General features: G+C 37.8%; 1 protein-coding gene across 1 annotated transcript in view; it reads right to left on the minus strand.

The window, feature by feature from the left end:
• LOC124789035 (sodium/hydrogen exchanger 3) overlaps nt 1–24,611 on the minus strand; it is a 627,528-nt gene that overhangs the window by 129,157 nt on the left and 473,760 nt on the right. The window contains exons 3-5 of the mRNA XM_047256324.1: nt 17,254–17,510; nt 5,544–5,964; nt 2,042–2,131 (exon numbers count right to left, since the gene is read on the minus strand). Coding sequence (XP_047112280.1) covers nt 2,042–2,131; nt 5,544–5,964; nt 17,254–17,510 — 768 coding nt within the window. The remainder of the gene's footprint in view (nt 1–2,041; nt 2,132–5,543; nt 5,965–17,253; nt 17,511–24,611) is intronic.

A 24,611-nucleotide genomic window follows, 5' to 3' on the forward strand; every position in this document is an offset into this window, starting at 1 on the left:
CTTTCTGGAACTTATTCTGTTAATAAACACACTTCAGTTGCAGGAGGGCTGATATATCAATTACAGTTCATCTAAATCTACATACATGCACTAAAAGTCACCAAACAGTGTGTGGTGGAGAGTACCTTGTATCATTACTAGTCCTTTCTTTTCCAGTTCCACTCTCAACTAAAGTGAGGGAAAAATGATTATCTGTATGCCTCCTTATAAGGCCTAATTTCTCTTATCCTATCTTCATGGTCCTTACATAAAATGTACTTTGGTGGCAGTGGAATCGCTCTGCAGCCAGCTGTAAATGCCAGTTCTCTGGATTTACTCAAGTGTGTTCTATGAAAAAAGTGTCATCTTCCCTCCAGGGATTCCCATTTGAGTATCTCCATGGGCAACTCCATAATACTTGCATGTTGATCAAACTTACTGGTGATAAATCTAGAGTCAGCCCCTGAAATATTCAATGTCTTCCTTTAATACAACCTGGTGGAGATCCCAAACACTCTAGTAGTATCGAACTCGGGACCTTTGCCTTTCGCGGGCAAGTGCTCTACCAACTGAGTTACCCAAGCACGGCTCACACGCCATCCTCAGAGTTTTAATTCCACCAGTACCTTGTCTCCTATCTTCCAAGTACTTCCCGAGTTCAAGTCTCGACCAAGCACACAGTTTTAATCTACCAGGAAGTTTCATATCAGTGCACACTCCGCTGCAGAGTGAAAATTTCATTCTGGAAACTCTAGTAGTATTCAAGGATGGGTCACACTAGTGTTCTACATGCAATCTCCTTTACAGATGAACCACACTTTCCTAAAATTCTTCCAATAGGCTGAGTCAACCATTCACCTTCCCTACTTCCGCTCATTCCATTTCATATCATTTTGCAATGTTTGGCCTAGATATTTAGTCAATGTGGTTGTGTTAAACACTACACTACTAAAGCTGTATTCAAACATTATGAGGTCATTTTCCCTACCCATCAGCATTAACTTACATTTTTCCAAATTTAGGGCAATCTGCCATTCGTAATGCCAACTAAAATTTTGTCTAAGTCACTCAGTGTTGATACAATCACATACACTGCAGTATCATCAGTAAAGAGGCACAGATTGCTGCCGACACTATCTGTTAGACCATTTAGGCATATAGAGAATAAGAGCAGTCCTATAACACTTACATCCGGGAGAGCGGTGTGCTGACCACACGCCCCTCCTATCCGCATCCTCATCTGAGGATGACATGGCAGTCGGATGGTCCCGATGGGCCACTTGTGGCCTGATGACGGAGTGCTTTTTTTATAACACTTACATGGGGCACTCCTGATAATACCCTTGTCTCTAATGAACATTCACTGTTGATGACAACATACAAGTGATAAGTTTCTACCACAGCCCCTACACTGGCAGCATCAAGGAAATAATCCAAAACTCTTAACTCTAGCATAAGGGTAAATCTTTAAAAAGTAGGGGTATTACAAAGAGAAATGGATTTAGGTAGTTAGTAGTCTATCAAGACTTTTGCCATTTCTGGGCTTGTGAAAAATTCTCTAAAACTAACATTAGTTTCTGTATTCTTTTCAATCATGTTACAGTTACTCTGTAGAAAAGCAAATTTACATCTGAAAAGCTTCATACTAACTTGTAATAGTTAACACTAATTTTCAGTAGTGACTCTTTATCAAATTTTGTCTTTCTAAGAGGAGCACATTATTAATGATTCTTTTATATCACATTAGTATTGTATACCATGGACTAACATCAATATGTTTACTGTTCAGCATATCAAATTGGCCTAGTATTGCATTATATTCTCTACGGACATATTCTTACAATTCTTCTGAATATAAAATCTGCCACATAAATTCCCACCACACACTATATCAATCTATTCACTCATCCAAAATTTAATAGTATAGCTCCGATTAGTTGTGAAACGCTCATATCACATAGTTGGACCTACTGTTCCTGCTATTTACAATGGTTTTCAATATTCCTGCTGTTGTACTACTTCAGTAATGATACAATACATAATGGTACATTGCCGTACTTACTCTTTCATGTATCCTTTCATTCATTGTGGGTTTCCTCTTTTCTGCTCGTTTCACATTTAATATCCTAACTAGAGGTTTGATTGTTATACCCTGTGAAATAAATAAACATGATAATTAATTTTAATATTGCAGATAATAAAGATAAAATCTCAGTAAGTGATTTGTGAACACCCATTCCCAAGTAAAAATAGCTTCAGCAACTTATTATTAAAATAATTTTGTGCTCCGAAAGTGCTTCATTATGTTCCGATTACAAGGATTGGAACTTAAATAATGGCAACTATTTCTTCACAGCTGATAAAAAAGAGTTACATGTTTGCACCTGTTACTGTCCTTCAAGGTAGTCACCAGCGTTGTGTAGAACCTGTTGCCAGCGATGTGGAAGGGGTACAATACCATTAGCAGAGCCTGTTCTGTTGATTTGCAAGTGGAGTGGTCTACGGCCTGTCGAATCTCCGGAACAGTTCTGAAGCAAATGCCACAAAGTGGTTCCTTCATCTTCGGAATCAAATCAAAGTCACAAGGACTTAAGTCCAGGGAATATGGTGGATAGTACAGTACTTCCCAGTCCCATCAACCAAACAGAGCAGCCACAGCTTGCACTGTATGCGCCCACGCATTGTCGGGCAAAGTGGTGGGTGGGTTGCGCAGAAAGTGTCACCGCTTCTTTCGCAAAGCTGGTCGCAGGCGATGCTCCAAAAACAAACAGTAATACTGTGCATTGACAGTCTGCTGTGGAGTAACATAATGCGTTAGGGTAATACCATCACAGTCATACTTGAGAATCACCATAACTTTCACTATACTTGGGCTCTGACGCACTTTTGACTTTCGCGACGACCAATAATGATGCCATTCATTGGATTGGCATTTCAGCTATGGCTCATATGATGTGGCCCATGTCTGATCCAGTGTTACAATATGGCATAAGAAAGCTTATCCTTCATCCTCATAGTGCTCCAAGTGCATTTTTGTCAAGTCATGCAGAACCCATAGTGCTGCAATTTTTCGCATGACCAGGCATTCCTTCAGGATGCGAAATACAGTCGTATGCGCTAATCCGGTTTCATGGGTGAGGTCACGAATTGTATGGCATTGCTCACTGTGCACTAACACGGCAACAGCATGCACTTCTTCAGAGATGCTACAATGACCTGCTCGATGCATATCTGCCACAGTTTGCTGACCTTTGATGAAGGCTTTTACAAAATGTGCCACTGTTCTATACGGCAATGCCAGTTCCCCACATGCCTCTTGAAGACCTTGATGCCACTGTAATGCAGTATGACCTCTGGTACATTCAATCTTGATCCAACTCCACTGTTCCCATTTCGAAAACATAGTGACACCATTACGTTAGACCACTCGCTCACAAGTGACTGTGTTTCCCTCGATTGCGCCCACACTGGTGACGTGGGATGGGCGAGTCAATTTGCTCAGAGGTAATGTAGGTATGTCAACAATGTGTGCTATTAGCAACAATAGTAGATACCATTGCATAGTGTCTCCACAGCAGTGTTACCACTATTTAAGTTCCAACCTACGTATAATTATAAAATAAAACATAATTACAAAAATCCTTAGACATGTTACTCACGAAGTCAGTGAACAACATCAGCTAGCTTTTATTTTCAAAATGAAAAGTATGAATATTACCATCAAATCACTTCACAATTTAATTTCAATTTCACTTAATGCCTGGTCCCAAAATTTCACAAGGCCTAAGCTGTACTGTGGCTAATACTCTGTCCCTGCACCATTATTTATCTATAATTAATGAAATTTCACTGTAGTTATTAATTTCTACATTCATATAAACAGTTTTTTGACATGTACTTTTATATTACTGTTTCATCAACAAAATAAATGACTCACAAACATTCAAATACCATGACTACCTATTCAGTAACAAAGAAATTTTATACAGGGTGTCCGAAAAGACTTTCCCTGATTACATAAATTGATAACTCAGGCTAGAAGTAAGGTATAAATATGAAACTTGTGTCGAATTGTTTACAACTATCAAAGTTTTTTTTCTGTTTTAGGTTCGCAGTACGTAAGTAGTGGATGAGGTGCAGAGCCCAAGAAGCCATGTTAACCAATCAGGAGAAGGCACAGTGTGTCCTGTGGTACCATGAGACACAATCACAAACCACAGTGCAGAGACACTTCCAGACAACATTTGGAAGGAATCCACCTGATGTCAAGAGCATTAAAGCCTGGTATGAGAAGTTCAAGAACACAGGATCGTTTGCTGACCTTCCGAGGTATGGTCGCCCAAGAACCTCAGCAGACAGGGTGGAAGCTGTAAGGCAGTCTTTTCTGCGAAGTCCGAAGAAATCGGTGTGCAGGGCCTCACGTGAATTACAGATGCCAAAAAGCTCTCTCCATGACATTTTACACAGACGTTTATTGTTTTGTGCATACAAAGTGCAAATTGTTCAGGGATTGTTGCCCAATGACAGTACATGTCGATATGACTTTGTAGTCGAAATGCTATCATGTATTGAGGATGATGATGGTTATCTCAGATGAATTGCCTTTTCCGACGAATTGACCTTTTTCGTCAGTGGAGTAGTGAATCGCCATAATGTGCGCATTTGGGGTTCACAACCACCTGGTGAGGTCATGGAGTGCACCAGAGGCAGTCCAAAGGTGAATGTTTGGTGCGCGCTATTGCACGATTGACTTATCGGGCCATTCTTCTTCGCTGAGTCTACCATCACATCTGCAGTGTATCTGGACATGTTGCAACTGTATGCTGTTCCTCAGCTGCTTCAGTATCGCCCCGATGTCTTGTTTCAGCAAGACGACAGTGCACCATCTCATTGGGATTTGGACGTCCGTGCCTATCTCAATATGTCAAGGACGAGGTCTACCGAACACGTGTACCAGATCATGAAAACCTGTGGCATCGGATAACTACAATCGTTGAATCAATCCCTCCAGTGATGTTGGCTAATGTGTGGATGGAAATTGAATATCGCCTAGATGGGCTACATGCTACCAAGGGTGCTCATGTGGAAGTTTACTGATGTGTGAAAAAACTTTGATAGTTTGTAAACAATTAGACACCAGTTTCATATTTGTATCTTACTTCTAGCCTGAGTTATCAATTTATGTAATCAGGGAAAGATTTTTCGGATACCCTGTATAATGGATACTTTACTTCTGAAAATCAAAAATTTCATCATGAAAGAAATCCAGGATAAATAATTGACTTGAAATTAAATTTTTAGTTTGGTACTAGTAACTGTTAAATATCAGTTAAAATAATACAATGAAATATATTTGAAAAATGTGTGAATTTCTATTTCATAAATTATATTCCTTTCATTTTCTAGCAAATAAGTAGCAGAAAATCACTGACCTCTGTATACACTTCATTTGTGGCATGCCGTAAATTTTCTTTCCAATTGGAAACTGGTAATTTGTTTCTAACTGGACTATGGTAATTCAGGCACTTAACCTAAAGCTCTTATTATTAAACTCTTTCACTCACCTGAATGAATACAGTGAAGTATATGACAGCAATAGTTGTTGTAACAAACATAGGTTGCAGTGGAACATGCTTGCGATCAATGAGTAAGACCAGGGCAAATGCTACAGCCCCTCGCAGTCCACCATATGACATTACAAATTTGTCAACACGTGTAAGTTGGTGTAGCCGGAAGTGGTTTGCAATAGCCGTCAACAGTATAACACCAATAGTGCGGTAGACAGAGCAAAAAGCAACTGTTAAAACCACAAACCATGTGTTCCAATTGTGATTATCATTCACTGTTGCAACTCCAAGGAACATAAATATTATGGTTTCTGATGAGGAACTTAGCATTTTCATGGCATATTTCACTGTGGTATGAGATTTGTGTGATATATTTGCTTCCACATAATTCTTCATTGTTATACCACAGAAAGTTATTCTGTAAGAGAAAGTATGAATGTTCATTGACAACATTATGAGTTCTATTCTGAACCTTTTATGGTGATTTAACCATGAAATATCCATGCCATAAGATGGTACCTGGGTACATAATGAGACATCAGCATACATCTGAATGAATTCTTATACTGCTTTACTACCAAATAAACACTTAAATTTTACAAGAGCACGTTGCAGCAATGCACACTAGGCAGTTACATATTTGAAGTATCACACACTTTGACTAAAGCAGGACCACAACATTGTTTTACCAACAGCTAAGAAGTGTTCAACTAGATATGGTGATGCTATTGCCTTTTGTGAACCAGCTTTTCAGTATGGGATATTTTTCAAATATACAAACTTTTGTCAAAAAGAGAAGACTATGAAAAATGAGAGAAAAATAAGGACACGCAATAAGACCTGAATCTTAAAACATTTGACTTTTTAATTTAATACTTAACAGAGTGAACAATCAACTTACAAAAACAAATGTTAGAGGCGCAACTGTGCACATTACTAATATGTTCTAAAAAGCCGTGCATGAAAATGCAATTTTTCAAGGGGCCATCTCTTGGGTTCTATTGATGACAGAGATAAGGAATCAAGGGTTTTGGATGGTCTTTGGCCTTGCACCCGTATGTATACCTATTGGAAGAATAGGGAATATTGTAGCTACCCTACAGTGAAGAATCAAAATTTAAACATTACACACTTCCTCCGACCCACACAAATTGAGCAAATTGGTTGGTGCTTTTGCAACAAGTGTGGTCTAGGATTGAGCTTAGGTGGCTTATAAAAGTACCATTTGTTCTTCAGCTGTTTGTGAGAAAATCCCTAAAAAAATGGTTTTTGAGTACAAAAATATCTATTGTGGGGATGACCGCTTCTATAAATTCTATCAGTGGAAAACCATACAAATTTTACCAGACGTCCTTAAGATGATGTTCTCAGGAAACTGCGAAGCTTTTTTTGATATCATTATCTGTTACTGAGACCCTGAGGTTCAAATTTACCAAACTTACGCACATAAAATATGCATGTAATTACAGGTCTGAGGTGTAAAAGCAGTTCTAAATGACGTAGTGAACATATGGAAAGGGTCATCAAAAGGATTCTGAGGTTACCAAACTACATTATTGATCAGCATTTTTTCAACAATAAAACTTTATGACACGCTCTATGTATAATGGGCACTTCAGGCCAATACAAGTATGCCCAACGTGGTTCTAGAGTGACAAAAATTGATCTAAAAAGGGTCTTAACATGTCTGAAAATAACTTTAAAAACTGCCAAAAACCATAAAACTGGAAAAGCTGCACATTCAGTAAAATATTTATAAAAAAAATTTCATCCTTTTATGATACAAATCAGAAGCTGAGCATTTTTGATGAACTGCAATCGATGAGAAAAGATGCCAGAAGAAATGTAAAGCAAATGATTTTGTGTTAACCTAATATTATGAATATTTGTTGTTGTATTTATGTGCCAAGGTATGCAAATGTGTCAAAGCATATAAATAAACTGTCAAATTGTTACTGACATAGAGAATTCGTTCCTCATGTGTAGCACACCCAGCTGTAGCAGGGAAAAGAAGGAAACCAGTGAAAGAATGTTCCTATCAGAGCACAAAAAATGTAAATATGTTCCTCTTTAAAAGATACTGACAGAGGAGTGGGGAACGAGATGTGTCTATCCTCATTCTACCTTAATTGCTAAAACTTCTGGCATGTGATCATATTTGTGCTTTTTATGCTGAAAGAAAGTAGCAGAGTGATGGTGGAAGAGACAGTAGATACTCCCAGTGGGAGGAAAAGAGACAGGAGACAGTGATGATGGGAGGGATAAAGTGTCAGTGAAAGAGAAAGAGAAATGGCTGGAGATAAAAGCAGCAGGAGCAAAAGAAAGAGGAGACTGTGAAAATGAAAAATACAGATGAATGGAAACCATACCAAGTGTAAAAGTATGAAACCGGAATTTGGTTGCAATAATTACACATCTGTTGTTTGAAACTGATAAACAATATTTTATCCAAAATAGTCTCCATTGCTATTTATACATTTCTCACACCTCTGTGGCTGGCTATGAATGCCACACCAAAAAAACAGTTCTTCTTTTGAAGCAAACCAGTCAGCGAGCCATTCTCATGTATTTTCATAAGAACTGAAGTGTTGTTCAGCAAGAGTGTGTCCCAGTGATGCCAATAGATGATAATCATATGGAGCCAAGTCTTGAAAATAGGCCACATGCCGTAGTATTTCCCAACTGAATGCCTCGATCATTTCCCTGGCCCATTTTGCTGTGTGATGGGGCGTTATCATGGAGCAATATGACTTTGTGTTGCCTTTTTCCATATTCCAGTCTTTTTCAAGTAATGCTCCATTTCAATCGATCATTTGCTGTTGGTAGTGATCAGTGTTAATGGTTTCACCAAGTTTTAGCAGTTCATAATAGATGACACCCTTCTGATGCCACCAAACAGAGCATTGTCTTCTTTCCATTTATGATTTGCCTGGATTTGCCCATGATTTATGACACTTAGGGTTCTCATAATATATCCATTTTTCATCACCTATCACTATTCAATCGAGAAACAACTTTCTTTTGTATCTGACAAACAGAATTTCACAAGTGGTCTTTCGATTTGCTTGCTATCTTTCATTCAGTTCATGCGGAACCCACTTTCTCACATTCCGCACCATTCCCATAGCTTTCAACTGAAGAGAAATGGCTCTCTGCATCACATTCAATTGGTTTTTCAAGTTCCTGTTGAGTTTGAGCATCATCTTCATCCCATGAGACCTGCAATTCATTGTCTTCAAACTTTTTTGGTGGTTTCCTGCACTCATCGCTTCTCACATCAAAATCACCACTTTTGAATTTTTTGAACCACTCAAAACACTGTGTTTCCTCAAGAGCATGGTCACCAAAAGTTTTTACAGGCATTCAATGCAATTCTGCAGGAGTTTTCTTCAAATGATAACAGAAAACCAATCTGTCCACAAATCCTCTTGTTCGTAGGCACAAAACTCAACATGTTTATGTGTTTGAAACAGATACCAATGTATGGACCTTGGATTACTGTTTGTTGACCTTGCGTTACTGTATGTTGACATTCGTCGTCAGCTGTTACAAGAAGCAGATGACATTGCAGGTGTGGTTTCATGGGCCCTACACCGATGGCTAGCACCATTTATAGGAAATTCTGGTTTCATACTTCTACACCTGATATGTATGCTTGTGGGAACTGGGCCCTCCCAACCTGTGTGCTTTAACATACAGGTATAGGGGAGAGTACATTTTGGACAGAAATTTTAACATATGGGTATAGGGGAAAAGGTAAGTTGGACCCTAGAACTTCTGAGCTGCTGAGGTACATTGGAGATGGAGGCATGGAGAAAGAAAGACAGAAAGGTGGCATTTTGAACTAGTGAGAAGACAGTGGCACTGAGACATACTGTAAATCAAGGAGAGATAAAGAAGGTGGAGAGAGACACATATAGACAGGGGTAATGACAGGGAGATGGTGAGTATGTAGGCTTAACTACAAAGAGAGACTGGGTAAAGGGATTTAAAATGTTCTTTGTTAAAAGAGCAGGAATATGTTTGCATGCCAAAATCTTTGAGGAGGAAGGCAGAGTGAGGATTGAGGCAGTTGGTTCCCCACTTTACTGACTGTCTTTTAAAAAGGAACACATTCATCTTTTTTGTGAAATGACATGATCATTTTTCTGCTGGTATAGCTAACACCTGCAGAAGTATGGTATAGGCATCGATGTTAAAATAAACTTAAGAATACCACATACTCAGTAAGGATAAGATTCTCAGCTACAGAACATTACACAGGACTAAAGGAAGCAAGGAATGATAGAGTTTAAATAATTCCATCAGCATAGAGGTAGTTTAGTAAACCATAACATTTCCCAAGAAGACATTGTGTCTTTTGTATACAGTGACTTAAAATAGTGGGAAACATATGTGTTTTGATTGTAAAGGATCTGAATACTGATCCACCCAAACACAAGCCATTTTAACTACACTGAAGAGCCAAAGAAACTGGTATACCTGGCTAATATCATGTAGGGAATTAACACCATGAATCCTGCAGGACTATTCATAAATCCGTAAGACCATGGGGGTGGGGGGTGGAGATCTCTTCTGAACAGCATGTTGCAAGGTATCCCAGATATGCTCAATAATATTCATGTCTGGGGAGTTTGGTGGCTAGTGGAAGTGCTTAAACTCAGAAGAATGTTCTTGGAGCCACTCTGTAACAATTCTAGACGTGTGGGGCATTGCACTGCCCTGCTGAAATTGCCCAAGTCTGTTGGAATGTACAATGGACATGAGCAGATGCAGGTGATCAGACAGGATGCTTACATACATGGTCACCTGTCAGAGTTGTATCTAGACGTATCAGGGCTCCCATTTCATCCCAACTGCATACACCCCACACCATTACAGGGCCTCCACTATCTTGAACAGTCCCCTGTTGACATGCAGGGTCCATGGATTCATGAGGTTATCTCCATAGAGTACATACCCATCTGCTCAATACAATTTGAAATGAGACTCGTCTGACCAGGCAACATGTTTCCAGTCATCAACAGTCCAGTGTCAGTACTGACAGGCCCAGGCAAGGTCATGCAGTCATCAAGCCCTTATTGATGATGTTTTGTTGAATGATTTGCACACTGACATTTGTTGATGGCCCAGGAATGAAATCTGCAGCAATCTGAAGAAGGGTTGCTCTTCTGTCACATTGAACAACTCTCTTCATTCATCGTTGGTCCTATTCTTGCAGGATCTTTTTTGGCCACAGCGATGTTGAGGGCTTGATGTTTTACCAGATACCTGATATTCATGGTACACTCATGAAATGTTTGTATGGGAAAATCCCCACTTCATCGCTACCTCGGGAATGTTGTGTCCCATCGCTCATGCACCGACTATAACACCACGTTCTAAATTGCTTAAATCTTGATAACCTGCCCCTGTAGCAGCAGTAACTGATCTAATAACTGTGCCAGACACTTGTTGTCTTATATAGACGGTGCCAACTGCACCGCAATATTCTGTCTGTTTGCAGATATCTGTATCTGAATACACAGGCCTATACCTATAGGGGTAATGCAGTAGTAGGTTTAATAATGAATAAAAAAAATAGGAGTGCGTGTCAGCTACTACAAACAGCATAGTGAATGCATTATTGTGGCCAAGATAGACATGAAGCCCATGCCTACTTCAGTAGTACAAGTTTATATGCCAACTAGCTCTGCAGATGAAGAAATTGATGAAATGTATGATGAGATAAAAGAAATTATTCAGGTAGTGAAGGGTGACGAAAATTTAATAGTCATGGGTGACTGGAATTTGAGAGTAGGAAAAGGGAAAGAAGGAAACATAGTAGGTGAATATCGATTGGGGGTAAGAAATGAAAGAGGAAGCCATCTGCTAGAATTTTGCACAGAGCATAACTTAATCATTGCTAACACTTGGTTCAAGAATCATAAAAGAATGTTGTAAACATGGAAGAATCCTGCAGATACTAGAAGGTATCACATAGATTATATAATGGAAAGACAGAGATTTAGGAACCAGGTTTTAAATTGTAAGACATTCCCAGGTGCAGATGTGGACTCTGACCACAATCTATTGGTTATGAACTGTAGATTAAAACTGAAGAAACTGCAAAAAGGTGGGAATTTAAGGAGATGGGACCTGGATAAACTGACTAAACCAGAGGTTGTACAGACTTTCAGGGAGAGCATAAGGGAACAATTGACAGGAATGGGGGAAAGAAATACAATAGGTGAAGAATGGGTAGCTCTGAGGGATGAAGTAGTGAAGGCAGCAGAGGATCAAGTAGGTAAAAAGACGAGGGCTAGTAGAAATCCTTGGGTAACAGAAGAAATATTGAATTTAATTGATGAAAGGAGAAAATATAAAAATCCAGTAAATGAAGCAGGCAAAAAGGAATACAAACATCTCAAAAATGAGATCGACAGGAAGTGCAAAATGGCTAAGCAGGGATGGCTAGAGGACAAATGTAAGGATGTAGAGGCTTATCTCACTAGGGGTAAGATAGATACTGCCTACAGGAAAATTAAAGAGACCTTTGGAGAAAAGAGAGGCACTTCTATGAATATCAAGAGCTCAGATGGAAACCCAGTTCTAAGCAAAGAAGGGAAAGCAGAAAGGTGGAAGGAGTATATAGAGGGTCTATACAAGGGCGATGTACTTGAGGGCAATATTATGGAAATGGAAGAGGATGTAGATGAAGATGAAATGGGAGATATGATACTGCATGAAGAGTTTGACAGAGCACTGAAAGACCTGAGTCGAAACAAGGCCCCAGGAGTAGACAACATTCCATTAGAACTACAGACCGCCTTGGGAGAGCCAGGCCTAACAAAACTCCACCATCTGGTGAGCAAGATGTATGAGACAGGCGAAATACCCTCAGCCTTTAAGAAGAATATAATAATTCCAATCCCAAAGAAAGCAGGTGTTGACGATGTGAAAATTACCGAACTATCAGTTTGATAAGTCACAGCTGCAAAATACTAACGCGATTCTTTACAGATGAATGGAAAAACTGGTAGAAGCCGATCTCGGGGAAGATCAGTTTGGATTCTGTAGAAATGTTGGAACACGTGAGGCAATACTGACCTTACGACGTATCTTAGAAGAAAGATTAAGGAAAGGCAAACCTATGTTTCTAGTGTTTGTAGACTTAGAGAAAACTTTTGACAATGTTGACTGGAATACTCTCTTTCAAATTCTAAAGGTGGCAGGGGTAAAATACAGGGCGCAAAAGGCTATGTACAATTTGTACAGAAACCAGATGGCAGTTATAAAAGTCGAGGGGCATGAAAGGGAAGCAGTGGTTGGGAAGGGAGTGTGACAGGATTGTAGGCTATCCCCAATGTTATTCAATTTGTATATTGAGCAAGCAGTAAAGGAAACAAAAGAAAATTTCAGACTAGGAATTAAAATCCATGGAGAAGAAATAAAAACTTTAAGGTTTGCCGATGACATTGTAATTCTGTCAGAGACAGCAAAGGACCTAGAAGAGCAGCTGAATGGAATGGACAGTGTCTTGAAAAGAGGATTTATGATGAACATCAACAGAAGCAAAATGAGGATAATGGAATGTAGTCGAATTAAATCAGGTGATGCTGTGGGAATTAGTTTAGGAAATGAGAGGCTTAAAGTAGTAAATGAGTTTTGCTATTTGGGGAGCAAAATAACTGATGATGATTGAAGTAGAGAGGATATAAAATGCAGACTGGCAATGGCAAGGAAAGTGTTTCTGAAAAGAGAAATTTGTTAACATTGAGTATAGATTAAAGTGTCAGGAAGTCGTTTCTGAAAGTATTTAGATGGAGTGTAGCCATATATGGAAGTGAAACATGGATGATAAATAGTTTGGACAAGAAGAGAATAGAAGCTTTCAAAATGTGGTGCTACAGAAGAATGCTGAAGATTAGATGGATAGATCACATAACTAATGAGCAGGTATTGAACAGAACTGGCGAGAAGAGGAGTTTGTGGCACAACTTGACAAGAAGAAGGGACCGGTTGGTAGGACATGTTCTGAGGCATCAAGGGATCACAAATTTAGCATTGGAGGGCAGCGTGGAGGGTAAAAATCTTAGAGGGAGACCAAAAGATGAATACACTAAGCAGATTTAGAAGGATGTAGGTTGCAGTAAGTACTGGGAGACGAAGAAGCTTGCACAGGATAGAGTAGCATGGATAGCTGCATCAAACCAGTCTCAGGACTGAAGACCACAACAACAACAACAACGATACCACTTTCTTTGGCACTTCAGTGTAATGCCACATCACTCATTATATTTTAACTAAAGGAAAGGTACAAGTTTATATAAGCATAAAGGAGAAGAGTAGAGAAGAACAGAGATGTTTTCTACACATCACAATTTGAATTCCAGTGTTGCTTATGTCATTTATCCTTTTTGGGTCTCCTGAGTCACAATTCTTTGTAACTTATTCTTCCCTGTGCCTTTCTACAGTCTTCCCTCTTATCTCTATCATCATGATCACCATCTTTTGCTATTAATGAAGAAATCTTTGTGTTTGAGAGTGAGAGAGCTTCAATATTCAAATAATCTATGTTGCTGAAGAGCCCTCATCATCTGACTCATCTTCAGTGGTCGTAACATATAACTTCCTTGTCTACTTTATTATCAACTTTTATTTTATTATGAGTCTTCAGAGTGCTGACTTTCAATTTATCTTGTTAAAAATTACTTCATGAATTCATAGAAACATCTTGACTAAATTATTTCAAAACTTTTTTACGCTATGCAAAACATAAGGTATACTTTCACATGTCTTGCCTCATTGATGAATTTGTTCTTAAGCACAAACAATAAATTATCTACAATTGTTTTGTGAGCAAAGATGCCAGACATGCTCACTTTCTAAACTATACCTAGCAAGTGAGCCTACCTAAAACTGTCACTCACAGCTACTGACAAAGGGCACTGCTGCAACATTATGCACATAACCAGAATAAATACCTGTAAATATATATTTATAAATCAGCCCAGAAAAAACATCAGACATTGCAAATTATTCAATCCTTTATAGATTACCTAAAAACACTAATCAATCATTGGTTCCATTCTTTAGCATTAATACACATGAAGCATGCTGTCATCCTTGTATTTGTACAATTATAACTTGAAATTTGGAGAGGGTGTTGATCTTACACTGTAGGGATCATTTAAGGAGGGATTTTTTGGAATTCCACCCTGAAGGGGGTGAAATAGGGGATGAAAGGTTTTTGAAAATAGTTCAGTATTAGGACAATTTTGAATTTAGACCTATGAAAATTTGTATTTTGTTCCCAGTCAGAAATAAATAAATACATCTTTCAGCATTTTTGGAAATTTAACCCCCCTACTGCGGTCAAACAGTGGATGAAATATTTAAAAAAAATTGATATTAAAGAATTTTTAAAGCTGCACCTACGAAAATTGGTATTTGACCTCTCAGCTACAAATAAAAAATGCTTGGTTCAGTGTTTTTGAAAATTTAGCCCATATGGGAGTGAAATAGGGGATGAAAATTTTTATGGGAATATTTCAATATGCAAGCTGTTTTGAAGCTAAATCCATGAAAATTTGTGAAACTTCCTGGCAGATTAAAACTGTGTGCCGGACTGAGACTTGAACTCAGGACCTTTGCCTTTCACGAGCCAGTGCTCTACCAACTGAGCTACCCGTGCACAACTCGCAACCCATCCTTACAGCTTCAATTCTGCCAGTACCTCGTCTCCTACCTTCCAAACTTCACAGAAGCTCTTCTGCAGAAGAGGCAGAGAAATTTTTAAGAAGATATTTCCTTGTGAAAATTGGTATTTGGTTTCCTGGTTGGAAATGAGAAAATACATGTTTCGCTGTTTTTGAAAATTCAATTCAAGCCCTAAGGGGATGAAATAAGATCAGACTGATACACTAACTCATCACTGCCCAGCCCAAAATCCTGAGGACAGAAACTTGAAATTTGGAGATGGTGTGGACCTTATATAGGATGTCAAATTAAACATCTTTCAGCCATCTAGTTTTCAAACTTATTTTATTTGGCTGCCAGTTTCGGTGATTTACTTTGCCATCTTTAGACCCCTGCAGTCAACATCAGCTGACGTGTTGGCAGATGATGGTTGCAATGATCAATAGAGCAAGCAGAAATCTACTAATACCAGTTATTGCTGGCCCCTGTTTCGAACAGAACTGAGGTGGAATCTTTCTACACATTGGTCGGGGGCTGAAGATGGCACAGTAAATCACCGAAGTTAGTAGCCAAATAAAATAAGTTTGGGAACTAGATGGCTGAAAAATGTTTAATTTGACATCCTGTATCGAACAGCCAAGTCCTGCAACCACCTCTGAAAAGAAGGACATATAGAGACTCGATCTTATGCTGTAGCATGGTTTAAGAAGGGACAGTTTGAAATTCTGCTCCTAAAGGGTTGAAATATGTGATGAAAGGCTTGTTCAAAATATGTCATTGTTTAAGGCAATTTTGAATTTAGAACTTTGAAAGTTGGTATTTGGTTTCTCAGTCATTAAAAAAACTGTGTTTCAACCATTTTGGAAACTGAACTACTAAGGGGATAAAATGGTGTGTGAACTTTTTTTGGTAATAAATCATTATTAAAGAACTACTAAAGCTTTTTTAAAGCTAAATCTATGAAAACTGGTATTTGGCTTCTCAGTTGCTAGTCTTTTTGTAAATTCAACCCCTAATAGAGTGAAATAGGAGATGAAAAGTTTTATGAAATTATTTGATTAATAATGCAGTTTCAAAGCAAAACCTACTAAAATTTGTATTTCTCTTTTCTGTTAAAAAAAGTGTTTCATTGGCTTTGGAAATTAGGTCCTTAATGGGGTGAAGAAGGGGTTGAAAATTTTTAAGGAATATTTCATTATATCAAAAAAATTATGAAGCTAAATCTATGAAAACTGATATTTCACTTCTCAATTAGATATACAGAAATATGTTTCAGGGCATGAAAGTTTCTATGGAAATATGACCACAAAGGTGCAAAGGTGGGATTAACAAAACAAAAACCTTGAGACTGCAGCAACCATAATAGCTTTTTGGTCACAATAACATTAGGAAAAGGCCATGCTTCTATGGCCTTAATTAGCGTGAGAAATTTAAAAGGTGTTGCAGTTTGTGAATATTGAAAATATCTATAGAGACCAAACAGACTACACAAACAAAGCAGTTGGCATTAAGCTACTATAATTTTATGTCTAATGTTACCTGTACTCATTTTTCAATATATGAAAGACCTCTTTGTAATCTTGTGAGCAGAATAGGAATCATATAGCAAGAGGAATAGATATAATAGTCATTTACAACTACCAAAACATAACAGTAACACTACACAAATAATGTGGGAGGTTTATGGCTGTAGCTTTAGAAATAAATGGAGAAAAGTTATCAGATAAAAAAGAAAGTAAAATAACAGCCTACAGCAGAAAACAGTACCAATAATTTAGCTATATGGCTTGGAAAATACTAAGACCAGTATTTTTATTACTATTACATAGCAATAACACCTGTGATAGTAAAACTTTAATAATGCAGTTAAAAGAGCTTTGCTTTTTATATTTATGACCTACTACCAGACAATACTGTTTAATCCATTTTCTTATAGCTAAAATGTAAATGTGTTAATTATGTAACAGATCCTCAGACATATAAATACAAGTATACAATTTATCAGTACTAAATAATCAATACTTACGCCAGTATGCCAGACATATGGAAGATTTCTGCATTAAGATAGGCTAAATAGGCCATAACAAAGATGAATATTGGCTCAATTACACGAACTTGATGCGTATATCGTGTAACGAGACCAGTAAGGAAGCCCCAGATAATTCCAATGATTGTGCCTCCTAAGGCAACAACAAAAAATGAAGCCAGGCCTGCTAAGACATCAGTATAAATAATGTTTTCAGGCCCCATCTCAGTGTAAGATTCGAACATATGGTACAACACCTGAAAAATAAACAATAGAACAGAAAATGTGTATTACAATCATGGTGAAACTTTCTTCCACATATAACTACATAAACCAATAAATGAAATTAAGAACCTCCTATTTCAGAATGAGATTTTCACTCTGCTGCAGAGTGTGCGCTGATATGAAACTTCCTGGCAGATTAAAACTGTGTGCCTGACCGAGACTCGAACTCGTGACCAGGCTGTGGCTAAGCCATGTGTCCGTAGTATCCTTTCTTTCAGGAGTGCTAGTTCTGCAAGGTTCGCAGGAGAGCTTCTGTAAAGTTTTTAAGGTAGGAGACGAAATACTGGCAGAAGTAAAGCTGTGAGGACTGGGTGTGAGTCGTGCTTCGGTAGCTCAGATGGTAGAGCACTTGCCCGCGAAAGGCAAAGGTCCTGAGTTTGAGTATCGGTAGGGCACACAGTTTTAATCTGCCAGGAAGTTTCAACCTCTTATTTCTTTGCATATATCACTACATACAACCAATAGATGGAATTAAGAACCTGCTATTTCTTTATGACTCCTACTTTCATTATTTCTATGTTCTCCAATTTCAGATTTGTAAGAACAGCAATCTTAGCAGGTGAGTCATTTGTGATGTGATGCATATCAAAGTCAACTGACTTGCATTGAATTTCATGAATTAATGTTATGTTTCAATTACAGCCACTATACTGGAAAAATGAACTGACACAGGTAGAAAATGCTTATAATAATAACACACTGTATCTTTGGAACAACTCTCCCTACAGCACAACAGATGTGATCTCTGCTACTTCAATACGTACTTGATTTGGATTTCTCTTTTTAGCCTCACAGTCAGAACAACATTAATGGGGCACTGCTGTGCACCATATGTTTCATTCATCATCAATGCCAGCTTGAGGTACTCTTACCTTTTTTTTTATTGTTATCTAACTTCCTTCACTTTCACGTTTTTTTATTGTTATCTAACTTCCCTCACTTTCACATTAAATGTCCATTTTGATAGACTTCTTCACACGTAGGTATTTACCTCCCACTGCTCATATTGTTCTCTGTGATTTCCTCTTCACAATTTGCTTGTTTTTCCATATTTATCTTTCATTGTTCATGTTTGTGTCCTCTCTGGTTTATTGTCTCTACTCATGTTTATCTCATCTGTAGTTTGTCAAATTCCAATCTGCACTTCCCTTATCTTTTATTTGTTTATCAATCTTCAAGTTTTCAATGGCACCCAGCAATTCTGTCTTGATGAATCTATTTCAGTCTAGCAAGGTGACATTCTGTTTGATTATACCTACTGTAATCGGAGAAAATGAATTATTTCTGTAAATATTTGATTTTGATTTCTTTCTTTTTATCATTCTTTATGCTTTCAACAAAGAAACCTCTTTTATAAAAATGAAGAGTCTGAGATAGTATATTCTCTCAAATAATGTAACAAATGATGTCACTGACTATAATTTATTCATCAGGAAACTATATTGCTATGGGATTTGTGGAGTAGCATATGACTGGTTGAAATCCTATCTTTCTAACAGGTATCAAATGTTAGAGATACAACATTTGGGCAAAGTTTACTTATCAGCATACCAAAGAGTCAGAAGTGGGGTGCCACACGGCTGTGTTCGGTACTTGGACCATTACTGTTCTTAATATTTATAAATGACATGCTAAGCCATATATCAGCAGCAGATGCAGTATTGTTTGCCGGTGACACTACTCTATTTGTTAAAGCTATGGATGAAGTGGTCATATAGGAGAGAGTCACAGCAGCTGCAGAAGAAGCAGATACATGGTTTAGGTATAATAAATTAATTGTGAATGATGAAAAAAAGAAAACAGTGTGGATAAACTTCAGACATAGAACAAACTAGGAACCAACCTAACAGCAGAACTTGGGCAGTAAAGTTAAAGCAACCACACATACTAAATTTTCAGGAGAATGGCTAGATGAAAATTTGTGGGAGAAACATAAAGAAATGTTAAACAAAAAATTAAGTCAGTACTGTTATGTTCGTGGAATGCCAAAAAATTCCTACAGTATTGATGCAGTGTTATGTTTACACTTTGCACCCATACACAACATGTTAAGATATGGCATCATATTTTGGGGGAAAACCAGTATGGTGAAACACATTTATGCTCCAAAAGAGAGCAATAAGAATAATAAAAGGAATGACACAGAGAGAGTCATGTAAAAAATTTTTCAAGGAACTAAAAATCATGACCTAACACGTATCTATAATTACGAAAGTATATATTTTATGAAGACACACAATCAAATTCTACACCTAGAAAATGGGGAATACTGACAATGTTCATAGAGAAATTTACAAATAAACCATGTATCAAAAAAATCGCTCTTTAGCAACCTAAAATTCTGTTTACAGTACTACCAAATGAAATTAAAAGAACATCAAAATTCCACATATTCAAAGGAGAACTCAAAGAAATGCTAAATAAAAAGTTTTTATAGTGTTGAGGAACACTTGAATCATCAGCATGCAAAATAGAGTAGATAATTTACTTCATCACAGTGACTGACGTGATCATTTGAAAAATAAATTGTATTTATTTATTATGCTGATCTCATATATTATGACCGTTGTTGTGTGCGTACTGCTTCACGTTATACGTAAGAATATTTTATTAGCCAATATATAATTGTAAATCTTTTATTACCTATTGTCTATGTAAGATCCTTTATGACAAATCCTGTATCATTTTACAATGATGGGATGCAAGGATACTAAATAAATAAATAAAGAAGTGTCTTTGGTTTAGAAACTCAGATTCCAAAGCAATGAGAAAATTCTAATTATTGGTCCAGGTACCCCTAGGGAACAGCAGAGGGTGGGGAATGCCTGTACAACAAACGATGCAGTAATTCTGAATGAAATTTTTGCCCAAGTGTAGTGCTTTATGGCAGGAGATGAAACTGTGAGTCAGATAGCAACTCAAAATAGACCTTTTTCAGAATAAAATTCAAAAGTCAGTTGCACAATTGGAATATGGGTTTCACTTAACTAGTTCTGACAAATTAATCTGTCGCCTTAGGAAGTCTCCAAAATTTACAAACATTAGAACATGGTTACACAAGTATGTAAACTCTCAGAAGGTTATTACAAAAACTCACTCAATATTGGCTTAGAAGATTTAAATAGCTCAATTTTGAAGTTTTCTGAAGTTACAGATTAATCTGTCAAAACCAGTAAACTGAAATAAATCTTCCAATCAAATAGCTGATGACTCAATTTTATTCAGAAAAATATACATCACAACTGCTGAAAAATAACAGTTATGAATAAAATCTCAAAATATACTTTTACCAATCGAAATTTGTGCTCTGAAGAGTGAGGCTTATATCATGACATTGAGTATCTGGATAGCAGTTCATGCAGTGAATAAATTATCTGGCCGTCTATATAGTGAATACACTTAATACTACAACTCAGTGAGGCAAAGAAGAGTAAAATGGTGTGTTTTATGTGTATTACTCTGTGCTGTGTGTTTATGCTCACCACCTGCCAATGTGTGGGCCTTCAGTTCAATTCCCACCTACTTCAGTTATTTATCAGTAAAATTCCTGATTTCTGGAATGTTCAGCGACTAATTTTATTTATTGAATATTGTAAAGTGTGGCCACTATATGATAGTGGTCAACAATGCGCATAGACTGGCCAGAGGGGGAGGTGCAAAGTGGGAGAAGAAGCCCTGCCTGTGACTCTCAGGACTGCAGCCTAAGTTCTGTTCTCCTGGAAAAGCGGAACTGACATAATGGCCATAGGAATTACCAATCCTTCAGGTGTGATGAGGAGCATACTCGAACCCCATAATAGATCTGGATTAGACTCTTCATTCATTTCAACACAAGAAAAGACAATAATAAGCTATGCACAACATAAAGCAAATCACTGTACATAAAGAATTTGATAATGACTAAAACAGAACTGTTTGCTGACACTGGTAATACTGTAAACATGGTAGTCCAGTGCCAGTCTCTACTGTTATTTCACACTACCCAGTTCCAAATATCCCCCACCTAACACTGCCACATTCAAGTGTCAGGTTAATAATTTGCTAATATTTATAAATAGGAGCATTACCTGCTGAAGCAGGCAGTTCAGCTCCATGGGAACTTTTTTGGGTCTCAATAAATGTGTTTTCAACACTAAGTGTTATTTCTTGTTGATAGCCCTAATTTGGTAACTGGTAACTGAGTCCAGATTATACACTATGAATCTCAGATGTAGACAATGCCATGGCTCTATAAGGCTATACCTTTATACGCAGCAAACAGTACATTCTACCTACAATCCACATTGTGAAGGTACCAATAGATACAAAAGTATCACTGGGTCAGATGCACATCACGTATCTAGCAGTGATTACGAGGCATGCTGGACAGCATAGAGACAGAGAGAGAGATAGAGAGATTTGATGTGCCACAAAATACCTCATGTCGTGTAGCATGATGTGTCTTACCAATATTTACCTTTATTAGAGTGGTACAGCTGTGGTTTAAGAACCACAAAGAAAGGTTCACCATCTGGGGAAAATATTAGGCAGGCTATCTTAAAGGAGCAAATTATTTTTTCACTATTAGTAACATTTTTCCACTACTGGCAGATCAAGGCTGGCTGGAAAATGACTGCTTTAACAATACTTGGTCCGCCCCGGTAGCTGAGTGGTCAGCGCGACAGACTGTCAATCCAAAGGGCCTGGGTTCGATTCCCGGCTGGGTCGGAGATTTTCTCCGCTCAGGGACTGGGTGCTGTGTTGTCCTGATCATCATCATTTCATCCTCATCGACGAGCAAGTCGCCGAAGTGGTGTCAAATTGAAAGACTTGCACCAGGCGAACGGTCTACCCAACAGGAGGCCCTCGTCACACGACATTTCATTTCAACAATACTTGATAGTCTCTATGAGTCCAAAATTATGTTACTTGGTCTGTACAATGCTCCAGCCACAATGTGCACTGAGCAATATGATTTGCCATTTTAAATGGATTACATGTCTTTTTTATCTGGATGACAATGTTGTTTTCTGCAAGACATTTGAAGAACATGTAGGACACCAGACAACTGTGCTGAACTGTGTCCAAGAAAGTGCCTCTCTATCACGCAAGAAATAAAAACCTTGGGGCACTTAGTTAACAAAATATGAGTCCTCCTAATCCATAAAATGTAAGAGCTATAAGAAATTTTCGATTTCCTCCTGCATAAAAGATATCAGATGCCACACATAGCCACTACTTGAACTGCTGCAGTGAAACAGCAAGTTTTCTTGGAGCAAGTAGCAAGGAAGTTCTTTTTGTCTTAAGCATGTGCTGCCATCTTCATCAGTCCTGTCAATTTCGATAGGAATGCCAAGATGGATTTACGCACCAATAATATACCAGGATGAGAATAACAAAGTGAATGACAGCTAGTTGTGTACAAAAAAGCTACCTTAACAACAACCAATCAGAGAGCATGTTTGGTCATGTTTTTCCATTTTGTTTGTCATCGTCATATGCCACTTTGCCAATGACAGTTACAACTACTACCATTTATAATCACTTTCAGTATATGCTTTGTTTCTTGTACTGATCTTTTTCTAATACACAAACACCCGTCTGTAGCTAACAGTGAAAGTGAACAGGAAAGGCTATTCCAATCTTGGAAGGCAAACTGAGTACTGCAGGTTGCTGGGAAACATATGAAGAAAATACATATATTGTTTCTGCTGCAGCCATATCAGGTGTGTGGGTAGCTGCAAACTGACAACTTTGTTCCTTTCCAAGTCTAACTATAAATAACTTTTTTTATACATATACAGGTACAGTGATTACGGGACAGGTGCAGCTATATTACCAGTTCAGGATGATATGGAAAGAGTGATTGCTTACACCTCCAGATTACTTTCTAAATCCAAAGAGAAGCACTCTGCGACTGAGAAAGGGTGTCTTTCAGTTGTCTGGGCGATCAACAAGTTACAAACTTATTTATATGGCAGACAATTTACTGTTATGATTGACCGCCATGCATTGTGATGACTGCAAGCCTGATGGATTCGTTACGATGACTGACAACGTAAGTGTCACAACTTCAGAAATACGATGTCATAGTTGTATATAAAGAGGGATGTGAACACAAGGCTGCCAACTATTTTTCGTGCAGCCAACTGGAGGATGATTAAAACTGCTAAAGATATCTCAGTAATTGAGTAATTGTTGTGCTGACAAACAATACAGCTGAACAGAGGAAACATACAGAATTACTGAAGAGCATAGTGGCCTTAGAGAAAGAAGAAGTTGCCAAATGAGACTTCAGACTAATAACTACATGGGGGTTGTAGCATATTCATAGAGCCATCATTTAAAGCCAGTTCTTGAAACTTTGTCAGTAGGTTTTCTTGGTATACCTTACATCCATCTTCAAGAGTATGCCAGTTCAGTTTCTTCAACAGCTCTGTGACACTTTCCCAAGGCTTAAACAAACCTGTGACCATTCATGCTGTCCCGTCCTTACCTGGATACATTAAATGTTCCCTGTTAGTCCTATCTCGTATGAGTCCCACACACTTGAGAAGTATTCTAAGATAGTTTGCATGAGTTATTTGTAAGCAATCTCCTTTGTAGACCGATTGAATCTCCCTAGTATTCTACCAATAAAATGCAATCTACAATCTGCTATACCTACAACTGAGTCTATGTGATCATTCCATTTCATATCTCTGTGTTTTACACACAGGTATTTGTATGAATTGATCATATTCAACTGTGACTTACTGATATCATATCATAATAATAGCTTACTATGCTTTTTTGTGAAGTGTACAGCTTTACATTTCTGAACTCTTAAAGCAAGTTGCCAATCTTTGTACAATTTTGAAATCTTATCAAGATCCAACTGAACACTGGTGCAGCTTCCTTCAACAGTATTTCATTATAGATAACTGCACCATCTCTCTGAGGGAAGCAGTCAGGTGCACCTATACTAGTGTGTGTACTCAATAAATGTGCTATCAATGTGAAGTATTAGTTCCTGTTAACTAGAGTGACTTGTTATGATACTAACAGTGTGTCTACGAATTACTTCAATGAACAAATATATTGTCAGAGCTATC

The sequence above is a fragment of the Schistocerca piceifrons genome, chromosome 3, assembly GCF_021461385.2.
Source record: "Schistocerca piceifrons isolate TAMUIC-IGC-003096 chromosome 3, iqSchPice1.1, whole genome shotgun sequence".
NCBI classification, from domain to species: domain Eukaryota; kingdom Metazoa; phylum Arthropoda; class Insecta; order Orthoptera; family Acrididae; genus Schistocerca; species Schistocerca piceifrons.